The sequence below is a fragment of the Sinocyclocheilus rhinocerous genome, unplaced genomic scaffold (genome assembly GCF_001515625.1).
Source record: "Sinocyclocheilus rhinocerous isolate Xijiao unplaced genomic scaffold, SAMN03320098_v1.1 scaffold147, whole genome shotgun sequence".
Classification (NCBI taxonomy): domain Eukaryota; kingdom Metazoa; phylum Chordata; class Actinopteri; order Cypriniformes; family Cyprinidae; genus Sinocyclocheilus; species Sinocyclocheilus rhinocerous.
Genome location: NW_015651498.1, coordinates 668042 through 680661, shown reverse-complemented (window position 1 = coordinate 680661; position 12620 = coordinate 668042). Strand labels below are relative to the sequence as shown.

The following is a 12620-nucleotide window of genomic DNA, read 5'->3' as shown; positions in this document are numbered from 1 at the left end:
CAAGATAATCAAACGCTCATTGGCTCTCGCCTGCATTCGTCTCAGATTGCGACATGCCGTGTTTCTGGTGAGGTGTGTTTGAATGATGCGCGCGCGCCTTCACGAGTTCACGGAGTGGATCGGGAAAATTATCTGGATAATATTTTCAGCAATTAACAACATAAATTCTGCTCTGGGTCACACAAACCACCCCTAGGGGCCTCACCACACCCAGCGTGTTCAGGAATGTGTCGGGATCTCCCGCTAAACAAACTCATTGTCTCATACGGCCGCCTGACCAGCAACTCCTTCTCTGTCACGTTTCCCATCCATAATACACCTCAACGGCTTCAACATAAGCAAGGTGTGGCCACAAAATACTTTGCATGTTAAGTCCTATGAAACTTTCTCCAGAAAGAACACTTAATTGAGCTAATAGTTTGTTAGTGTAGCCAAGAACAGTTATACAAGTCACTCCTGTGTGATAACTTGCATTGCCAACGCTCGGGGCGCTATTATTCATCGCAAAACCACTCCTCATCATAGGCGGAAAAACATTCAAAGGGCTTTGTTCCAAAAGTTACAAGGCTTGTTAGGACTCATTGTGATATAACATAGGTGTAAAGGGTTTGTTTTGTTAGCTTTAGCAACACCCAAAATACAAGGCGACGTTATCCTTTAGTTGACCCACAGTTTCTCAATTGTGCCAAAAAACGGTCATCAATGCAAGAGTAACAGGGCTAATAACGAATTCTCTTTATAGAAGTGGAATTGTTAAAGGTTGATAATGCATTAAAGCTCACAAATAGATCTTTACAGTAAATCACCCAGAATTCAGCAAAAGGCTTTGAACTAAAGTGCCAGGATGCTGGACTTTGTCTAGGGTCTGGAAAGCCCTATTCGACTAATGCAAACGCAACTGCTTTGATGCTTGAACAGCAGCGATTCATTTTAGCAAAAAGCTAATGAAGACCATGATATATTATATATATGGTTACAGCTCATGCATATTAATATAACTATAAATTATATAATTATAAACAGGGTTTGCAATTAATAATAAAATTGACATTTTTGAGGAAACAGGTATCTGCAAACAGTCACATGAAGATATAAATATGAAGCAGCACAACTGTTTTCAACTTTGATAATAATCAGAAATGTTTCTTGAGCAGCAAATCAGTATATTAGAATGATTTCTGAAGATCATGTGACACTGAAGACTGGAGTAATGATGCTGAAAATTCTGCAGCCTTGGTGAAAAGAAAAGACATTGGAAAATATATATTTTTAAATCATACTGATCTCAATTGATTGAATGGTAATGTACATAAAATATGGTTTTATATATAAAATATAGTTTAATATATATATATATATATATATATATTATATAAAATATGGTTTTATATATATATATATATATATATATATATGTGTGTGTATATATATATATATACTGTATATAAATGCATGCTACTATAAGTTCTGAGTTGGCCGGTAACTTTCGTAATTTCCATTTTTTTACATTTTACACAGCAAGATACCACCCTTTCAAAGCCACTGCGTAATATGCACACTTGATTGAACTCCACGTCATTGTGGCAATCTTACAATTATGCATCCATATTGCAATATCCAATTGCTTTGGTTCAATTCTCGAATGAACTTTTTTTACACATTGGGCCCTATAATACCCAACTTCTCCTGGCCTTCCTAAACGCACTTTACAGAGACCTGATTCCAGAACAAGAAAGCGGTTTAGTTAGACCACATTTGCCTAATTATGTTGTTGTTCGTAGAGAATCATGGAGTTAGAAGGACATGAAACAACCCACATTCTTGTTTTTGTGGACGAGGCCGGGTTCAATCTGTCCAAAGGCCGGAGACGTGGTCGCAATCTCATTGGACACCGAGCCACAACTGACACACCAGGCCAACGTGGGGCCAATATTACAATGTGTGCTGCCATTTCAGAGAATGGTGTTAGCACACATTCCACACATTGGGCCCTATAATACCCAACTTCTCCTGGCCTTCCTAAACACACTTTACAGAGACCTGATTCCAGAACAAGAAAGAGGTTTAGTTAGACCACATTTGCCTAATTATGTTGTTGTCTGGGATAATGTCAGCTTCCATGCTGCACATGAAAGGATAACAGTGGAGTTCCTTCCACCATACTCTCCATTCCTAAATCCAATAGAAGAGTTTTTTTCAGCATGGAGGTGGAAAGTATATGATCATAGACCACAAGATCAGATGTCTCTGTTGGATGCCATGAATGCTGCATGTGAGGACATCACAGCTGATCATTGCAGGGGATGGGTGCGGCATTCAAGGAGATTTTTTCCCCGGTGCATGGCAATGGAAAACATCAGATGTGATGTTGATGAAAATCTTTGGCCTGACCAACAAGAGCGACAGGATGTCCACCAAGAATAATTTTTGAAGTATTCAAAAGAAGTATTTGTGGTAACATATGAAATGTACAGTAATTGGACAAGCAAGATTTCACATATGTAATGCATTCGTACAAAAATAAATGTACTGCATAAATACAAAAGTTCATATAATTTTTTTTTTTCTATGTACTATTGACTCTTCTCAACAAATATCAGATTTTTTATAAAACCTTCATTTCCATGGTTGACTGTCATGGTGAAAAAACAACTAAACATTTTGACCAGTGTGGCTCACACGATGACAAAAATACTTTATATTTTGGTGGCCTTGGCCAAATTACTGACACGATAACTAGGTTTTGAAGCATGAATGAAAGGTTTTGGGTGAGTAACTACATTTTGCAGACATGCAATAAAGTTCTGAAGTTCCAGCAAACAGTTGTGACATTTGCACTCACAGTTTAGAGAATGTTAAGATTGTTTCGAAAAATGTGCCAAAGCAATTGAGAAAAACTGTAAAACAATCATTCATGGGATCAGATTCACTAATTTCCTTGGAAAGCCCATCTCTAGTCCACATAGACAGAGAATCCACAGGAAATCTCAGGAAACAACACATCACAGGTGAGACATGGATGTGTGTGAGCCTGGCAGAGATCAGTGAGTATGAAACAGAGCGCGGCCCACCCTACAGGTCATCCACATCCCCATTCCAACAGCATGAGGAGGACACACACATCTAGATATCTAACCACTGACTGAAAGACTATGAGAAGCCGTCTGTCAAACATTAATGCTCTTTTAATCTGCCCAACCATCCCTGAAACATGACTACATCTCATACTGCCATAGATACTCTCCACAACACTCGCTCAGACAGACAGAACGATAGATAGATAGATAGAAAGCTAGATAGAACGATAGATAGATAGACAGACAGACAGACAGACAGATCTCTCTATTTCCTCAATCCACTAAACACTAGTATTTGTAATTACCAGGCAGATTGGTTGTGTAGTGGTTTTCAGTCAAGAGGAGCTGCTCGCTGCTTTCTGCTAATGACAGTTTCAATTTTTCAAACACCAGAGGAGGAAGCAAAGTCTCCAAAACCTCAGCCTCAGGGCTCCAGCATCGATCCACAGCACTGAAGCTAAATTCAGCCTCCATTCAATTATTCATGCGGGAGAACGTTTTCTGGAGGTCTGGGTTTGATGGAGGTCGCCTCTCTGAGATGATCTCAGTTTGATTTCATCATTTTTTTTAAAAAGGTGATTGGGGTGAGATTTGTGATCTTGTAAGCTGGTCACAGCATCACTGGCTACCACTATGAGCTGAATTTTCAGCATCATTACTCCAGTCTTCAGTGTCACATGATCTTCAGAAATCATTCTAATATGCTGCTTTGCTGCTCAAGAAACATTTCTCATTATTATTAATGTTGAAAACAGTTGTGCTGCTTCATATATTTGTGGAAACGGTGATGCGTTGTTTTCAGGATTCTTTGATGAATAGAAAGGTCAAAAGAACAGCATTTGAAATAGAAATCTTTTGTAACAATATAATGTCTTTAATGGCACTTTTGATCAATTTAATCAGTCCTTGCTGAATAAAAGTATTAATATAAAAAAAAAAGTCTAACCACGAACTTTTGAATGGTAGTGCATATACCCAGTTATCATGATTAAAAAAAAAAAAAAAAACACCAATATGATTTTACAGCATTTTTAAATTCAATTTTGTGTAAAAATGGCAGGTCAATAAAATAAATAAATAAATAACAGTAAAAAAAAATGAGGGCGTTAAAAATGTAATCACTTCCAGTTCATTCACACACTGGAAATAGAAGGTCAAGTCGAACACATTGCATTGTGGGATACAGTATGTCAGGCAGTGGATCTATACTGCACATTTCAGCAAATGCAGTATAGGTCATCAGGGATTTCATGCTTAAGACTGTACATACTGTATACTGCAGAGACAGTAAGAGCAACATGTCAGCATACTTTATATCTCTCTTAAAAGGGTCATATGATGCGATTTCAATTTTTCCTTTCTCTTTGGAGTGTTACAAGCTCTTCGTGCATGAAGAAGATCTGTAAAGTTGCAAAGACTAAAGTCTCAAATCCAAAGAGATATTCTTTATAAAAGTTAAGAGTCAGCCACGCCTACCTAAAACGGCTCGTTCTAACACGCCCCCACATATCTACATCACTATGTGGGAAGATTTGCATAATGCCGCCCAAATGTTCACACAAAAAAAGAAGGCGTAACTTTTATGCTCGCTGTAGTATTGTTGTTGCTGCAGCCATGTCGTGAAGACGCTGTGTGCTTCGTTGTAAAAGCGAAACTACTTTGTTTGGTCTTCCAAAAGAGGCCGATATCTGCTTCGTCATGCCTAGAGCTGATCCGTGCTGGTTGCTGAGGAAATACAACAACTTTGCGCTGTGGATCGCCGGATCGGCTTTCACCGTGGACGAAGCAGAGTCCAGCCCGGGGTCGTCACATGTAGTTGCCGCAAGCCTCCTTCGTTGAATCCGCCGGCCGCGCCATTCTCAACCCCGCCACCTCTGCTCACTTTACACAAAATAATGTTCTTTTTAGCAACATAATATGACCCCTTTAAGAGGTTAATGAATGTTTTCCTAAAGAAGTCGTGACAGAACGTTGCACCAGACTGCAATAGATCAACACATATACACATGTACCAGTGTCCCGACTGCAGTTTATCACACACACACACACACACAAAACCATCAATCTGTGCTCTCGCTCCAGCAGGCTGTTGTCTGTTCAGACTGAAGCGAGGCGGCTGTAGATACACTAGTTAAAGCCACAAACACCACAGCAGTAATACAGTCAGTTCACTTTCTAACAGGCCCAATGAGTTCTTCATTGCAGCACTGATGATAAAGAAACCTGTGTTTTAGTGGTGGAGTAGCGGAAGAGCAATATTTTTGAAGTTTCTAGGAAATCAATAATCTTCACAAACTCAGCGGCTTTGACTAATCGTTGCATATGGATTTTCACGCACCACTCTGTCAGTGCAAAGACACTAACATCTTATTTTTCTTAATGGTGCAAGATTGTGACCATTTCATCCAACAAGCACAAGAAATTAAATTTGTTATGCTTTTTGCTTATGTTTCAGCAAAAACAAACAGTGCTTGCAGACAAGTATAAATATGAGCACTAATATAGCTCATACTTAGAGCTAGATTTGAACAAAGCCCGAACACTAAGTATTCAACCTAGTAGGGTTATTATAGTCAACTAAAAATAAAACCATTTAATCATTTTAAAAAATCATTATTTAAAGTAAGAATAAAAAATAAATAAAAAGAAACTAATTCCACAATGTATTCAAACATGATGCTCTGGAATTGTAAAATTATTAAAATATTTTTTTTTTAAATGATCAAATTTAACTACATAATATGCCTTTAATGAATCAAATTACACTGAAACAAATTGGTGTTGAAACTATTTTCACTCAGAAATTGCAAGTAAGTTTCACAAATAATTACAAAATAATTTACAAAATAATAAATTACAAACATAATTTAAAAAATAAAATAAAATAAAACAAAACATTTTAACTTCCTGGGTTTTATTTAATTTAATGAATGAATGAATGAATGAATGAATGAATTTCATCTTTACCTTCAAAATTATTAAAATGAATTAATTAATTGAATTAGGTTAGGTTGGTTAGGTTGAATTACGTTGTTTTACAACTTCAAAAAGATTCAAAATAACTGCATGCACCAATATTGTCTGAGAAAAATTGTCATTTAGATATAAAGAAATACTCATTTAGATTTAAAGTTAATACACATATACTTGATACATACAAATATTAAGATCCAAACTTTGAATATCTTGAGCTGGTTTTTACATGTTTGACAATTATAGCTTTTTATTTATTAGCTGATTAATTATTATAAGCTTTTTATTATAAGCTGATTAATTATTTGTTAAGCCTTCAACGTGAAGAATTTGTTGGGGCCAATAGAAGCGAACGGACATGTAGGAACTGCACTTTCCAAACGCATGAGTGAATGATATGTGTGTGATGCAATGCACACCAGTGATTCACATGCAATAAAAACTGTAGTCAGCACTAAAGACCAGCGTGGGGGTCAGATTTCTCCAGCAGGAAGAAAAGCTTACATGCACAATATGAATGCAGCAACCTGTGAACATGGGCGGTGAAATCAACACACACTGCTTATATGTCAGAAAGCACACATGCATGGTCATCTGTCATCATTTTTTAAATGATCAAATTTAACTACATAATATGCCTTTAATGAATCAAATTACACTGAAACAAATTGGTGTTGAAACTATTTTCACTCAGAAATTGCAAGTAAGTTTCACAAATAATTACAAAATAATTTACAAAATAATAAATTACAAACATAATTTAAAAAATAAAATAAAACAAAACAAAACATTTTAACTTCCTGGGTTTTATTTAATTTAATGAATGAATGAATGAATGAATGAATTTCATCTTTACCTTCAAAATTATTAAAATGAATTAATTAATTGAATTAGGTTAGATTGGTTAGGTTGAATTACGTTGTTTTACAACTTCAAAAAGATTCAAAATAACTGCATGCACCAATATTGTCTGAGAAAAATTGTCATTTAGATATAAAGAAATACTCATTTAGATTTAAAGTTAATACACATATACTTGATACATACAAATATTAAGATCCAAACTTTGAATATCTTGAGCTGGTTTTTACATGTTTGACAATTATAGCTTTTTATTTATTAGCTGATTAATTATTATAAGCTTTTTATTATAAGCTGATTAATTATTTGTTAAGCCTTCAACGTGAAGAATTTGTTGGGGCCAATAGAAGCGAACGGACATGTAGGAACTGCACTTTCCAAACGCATGAGTGAATGATATGTGTGTGATGCAATGCACACCAGTGATTCACATGCAATAAAAACTGTAGTCAGCACTAAAGACCAGCGTGGGGGTCAGATTTCTCCAGCAGGAAGAAAAGCTTACATGCACAATATGAATGCAGCAACCTGTGAACATGGGCGGTGAAATCAACACACACTGCTTATATGTCAGAAAGCACACATGCATGGTCATCTGTCATCATGCATCATCATTCACAGTTATCGATTAATGCGCTAATGCGCTAATAAGCGTGTTCTACTGGTTAGCTATTATATATCCTAATTTTGCACTTAGAAGGAACAATTATTTAGATGCAATACTATAATTAACATGGAATGGAATGATCAAACTGATGAATCTGAGTGCCATAGAGATGAAGCCACTGAAGCTATTAGCTATAATGGACATGCAATCCGACAGCATTAACAATTACATTTATGTTTCGAGTTTATTGCCATTATTTGACTGTTCACATGAGTATCGGGATACATTTTAGTAGTGTAATTTAGGGTGTAAACAATGATTTATGGGCTTTTTAGCCCATTTTAATGTCTTTTTTAATGTCTGCCAATTGCAATTGCTTAGAAACATAATTGCACACCTTTGCATCAAGGTTTAATACTACTTAGTATTTTCTCTCACAATTCAAACTTTTTCTGAGAAAAAACTCAGAATTGCAAAATATAAACTCAGAATTGCAAGATAGAATTGTGAGATATGAACTTAGAATTATGAGATATAAACGTAGATTTGTGAGATATAAACTCACAATTCTAAGAAAAAAATCAGAATTGCAAGATTGCGAAATATAAAATTGCAATTGCGAGAAAAAGTTAGAATTGTGAGAATAAAGTTGCAATTACCTTTTACTTGTTTTTTTTTATTCTGTGGCAAAAACAAACAAACAAAAAAACTGAACTGTGAGACATAAACTTAGCATTCTGAGTCAGAATTGTGAGATGTAAAATCAGAATTGTGTGAAAAAGAATTGCGAGATATAAATGCATTATTGTGAGATGTAAACTGCATGCGAGAAAAAATCTTTTATCCTGTGGCGGAAACAGGCTTCCATAGTTTCCACTATAGCCTATACTAGACTATTATACATATAGACTCTCTTAAGTTTGATTTAGTAACTTCGTTTATGGTTGGTAAACTTCCTGTAGACCATACAAAAGAAATTCTAACAAAGAAAACAAAGATATTGTCCTATTTCATATCCGAACTTGTCCGAGACTCATTTGAAGTTCCTGTGTGATGTCATGATGTCATAACTGATGGCGATCTCAGACAAAGACAGGCCCACAATGTTAAAATGAGCTTCTGAATCACCCACAGGATGACCAGGATGTGATATATACATGCTTGCTTCCTCTTTCCTCGCCTTCATTTTGTGCTCATTGTTGTGGCTTTTCTGAAGGGTAAGGAAGCAGTATTTACTAGTGAGTCAGCACATGTCTGGGCAAAAGGCTAGCTGGATCACACACACACACACACACACACACACACACACACACATATTCACGCGGCTCCTCTGATGCCTCAGTGTTTGAAGTCATTCAGAAGTCATGCATTAATAAACCCATTCAACATCCTTAAGAAATCTCATTCACAAAGACTGATCCATAAGGCTGGAAATCAGTCATCATGTCTGTGTCACATTCTAGTCCAAAATCATGAAAATTATATTTAGCAAAGGAAACAAAAACATTTAATAAATTAAATGGAGCACTGTTTTTCAGGACAATTAAGCACATTTTACCCTCAAACTTTCACTACTGTAAATTTTTCAATCCCATTCTTATTATTGTATTGCATCCTGAAGTTTTACTTTTACTGTTCCATGTATTTCAATTATGATTTTCATTACTGTAATACAGTAATTTTTTTACTGTACTATTATCTTAAACAATACTGTTGCACAAATAAGTTTTTATTTAAATCAGCATAAAATAAAATATTTTAATTTAAATCAGCATGAATTAAAAGAAGTGCCACAAATAATAGCATGATATATAAATACTTTTAATCATAAATAATTTTGTTTGTATTACAGCAATGAGATTTGGGGGTAAAATATGCAATATTGTCATGAAAATCATGTCATAATGAAAAAAAAGAAAAAAAAATTCTGTACCAAGTAAATGAAGTGAATGAAACAAATAACTTAATCATTGGGCAACTGTGATAAAAAGCTTCTCCTATCGTATTTCTGAAGACAGCTGCAAAATTTGAAGGAGGACTTCAGCTGCTGAGCAATGCAAGAAAAAATTGGTATATTTAGAGGTGACTCTATATAATCGTGATCACTGCTTCCCTGCATTTCATCATGCATATCCTTAATGAAAGTGCTAATGAAGAAGCATTTCCCATGCAAGCACACCGACATTCACAAAAGCTCAAATGTTCATTTGGCCTGTATGGACGGTTTCCAGCTGTGCTGCATGCAAAACTGGGCCCTTCAATATTTGCTGTTCGCCTGCCAAGGTATTCTGCTGCAATGAATCAGTCCAGCACAGAAATGTTGACCAGGCTCATTTTCAGGCCTACAGAACTGCATGAAGAACAAATCAAGGCATGATAAAACAGTAGCCTACTCACTTTCTCTTGTACTCATCCCGCTCCCGTTTGACTTTGGCCAGAACGTTATACAAGGCTCTCAGTTCTGGGGTGATGGTGTCGATTTGGACCCCAACCCCGTCCGGATGGGTCCAGGTGACCCCGGGTCCCTGGACAGTCTTCACGCGCTCTCCGTGTCTCAAAATATGCGTAAAACTCCAGATGGTGCCTGGAAGTCTGGATTCCCGAGAGTCCGTCTGGACAGCGACTTCACGCGTGAAGGTGAAGCCCGGGTGCCTCGGCTGACTGGAGGCTTGCTTCAGCTGGCTCTCCAGAAGTTTGTTCCTTCTCTCCAGCTCATGGACTTTGGCGAGGAAGCAGCGGAACCTCAGATTGAGGGTCTTGAGAACATGGATGTTGAATCCCAGGTCGTTGCGCAGCGCTCTGGGAACCGCGTCCGACGGCGCGCCGCTCACCACACCGCCCAAAAAACCTTCTCCAAACAACAACGAGCTCATGGTTTCATACAAAAATAGATATCGGTGAGCTTTAATGACTTCAATTCAAAGCTGGTGTGTCCATGCAGTCTTCTTCTCATGCGTAAAAAAACCCCTAAGTATCATCAATTGATTAGAAACAAGCAATGCAATCATTATCTGTCTATAATTCCAGGACGCATCATGTTCTCCATGGAAACGAGCAGGAATAACGGGTCTGTATGTCAGCTCATTTCTGAAAGTCCGGGACATCTGGAGAACTGCGACTCATCTCGGTGATCGTGAAGTCCAAACTCTCCGATCACACTGATATTGTTCTCACAGTCTCTTCCGCTGGACTCGCGCTACTGTTTTATACCGCACGCTACCGGCGCGACGGGATCGAGTTTCATACTCCTCAAAGAGGGAGATCCGCAGCGCACTCTCCGCCCCCGGGACGCGGAGAAGCAGGAGGGAGGGAGTGCAGGAATATGGCAACATCGCCCCATCAAACAAACTCCAGCACGTTTTATTTCTTCAAACTGCAAGAGTGAATTATTATAATCTGATTTTAAAGACCCGCTGCCATACAAGCGCTTTAAAACTAGGCCTACTAACCGATCAATAAAAATAAAAATAACAACCATACAAGAGGCTCCAGGATATTTTATCAATGTTTAACAATGAATGCATTCATTATTAAAGGTTGATCAAATATATTATTTAATATTTTATCTAAATAAATGCAACTTATATGTTTTCAGTGTTAACTAAGTATAGCCAAATAATGTATTATTAATTATATTAATATTGATAAAATATACTATTTGATTTTTTATCTAAATATATACAATTTATATCTTATTAACGATGAATTATTAATTATGTAACTATTAATAGCCCATATGAATTTATATTTTATCTAAATATATACCATTTATATTTGATCAATGTTTCATAATTAATTATTTAATTATTAATAACATTATTTTGACAAAATATGTTGATATTTGATCAATTTTTATAATTAATTATTTAACTATTAATAATAGCCTATTAATATTGCTAAAATATATGACTTAATATTTGATCTAAATATATACAATTTATACTTTATCAATGTTTAAAATAGCTATTAATAATTGACAAATATTTTACATATGATTTGTTGTTTATCTAAATATATAAAATTGATATTTATTCATGTTTAATAATTAATCTTTTAATTGTTAATTATATTGATATTGATAAATATATTATTTTGATTTAAGATATCTATCTATCGATCTATCTATCTATCTATCTATCTATCTATCTATATATCTATCTATCTATTTATAATTTTCAATTATATATTTAGCAGACGTGTAATTATTTGAGTTATATATTTATATTGTAACACTGCTTTCTGACTGCAACAAATTCACATTTTCAAGTTTTGCTCATTGCAAAAACATAACCAGCTCACTGAATGTAAATCTGTGATTAATTCAGACTCATTGGTCAGAGTTGAAAGGTTCATACCTCAGTTAATATTAATGATGGGCATTAAATGTGAAAGTGAGAGCAAGCTCATTAGCAAATTCATAAATTAAAACTGTAAGGAAGGATTATATAACTTTTACATGTTGCGGCAACACAGAGTTTGAGTGTTTGCATTTCACCAAATGACTGATGAATAGAATCAGACATTACACAAGCATCTACACCTTAAACCTGCCCTGGCTTGAAGTCTGTTTAAGCGCTCTGCACATATGCACAAAACACACCCAAGCATTTCTGAGGATCATGTGTAATTTTTGCATTGGTTTGATCCATTTTGTCCATCAAAGTTTTTGGGAGTGCAGTCATGTCTGCTACAAATCCTTTCATTCAGATGTTAAGTGCCCATGTGAATCCATCTGTTCTCATACAAATCTATAACAAAAAGGCAGTCCCTCTAATGAGTTTTAACTGTCTGGGAAAAGAGGTCTTGTTAGGGAGAAATAATGTGTTGAAATGATCAGTTCTGGTCATTTTCTGCACTGTTTATGTTGTGTTGTGACTAGTGTGTGATGTGAAAAGTACAAAGAAATTGTACTTATTTTAAATACAGTATGTTATTATTAATATTAATAATTAATATATTAATATCATTAATATTATTTATATACTGTACCAACATTGCTTATTTAAAATCAAAGTATAAAGTCAAAAAGCCATATTTAAGTGAAATTAAAAAGTTTGTATTTCATTTAATTCGCTTCAAAGGCCAGATGATATTTCCCTATA

At 35.6% G+C, this 12620-nt stretch overlaps 1 protein-coding gene across 5 annotated transcripts in view; it reads right to left on the bottom strand.

Annotated features, from left to right (window-relative positions):
• The window catches only part of iffo2b (intermediate filament family orphan 2b), a 36117-nt gene extending 25340 nt beyond the window's left edge, over positions 1-10777 (bottom strand). For 2 of the 5 annotated variants that reach the window (XM_016518392.1, XM_016518394.1), the window contains exon 1: positions 9916-10773. In XM_016518392.1, coding sequence (XP_016373878.1) covers positions 9916-10391 — 476 coding nt within the window. In that variant the 5' untranslated portion in view covers positions 10392-10773. Of the gene's footprint in view, positions 1-9915 lie in introns of all 5 variants that reach the window. The other 3 variants (XM_016518391.1, XM_016518390.1, XM_016518395.1) reach the window with 3 other exon arrangements.
• Between the last annotated feature and the right edge of the window lie 1843 nt (positions 10778-12620).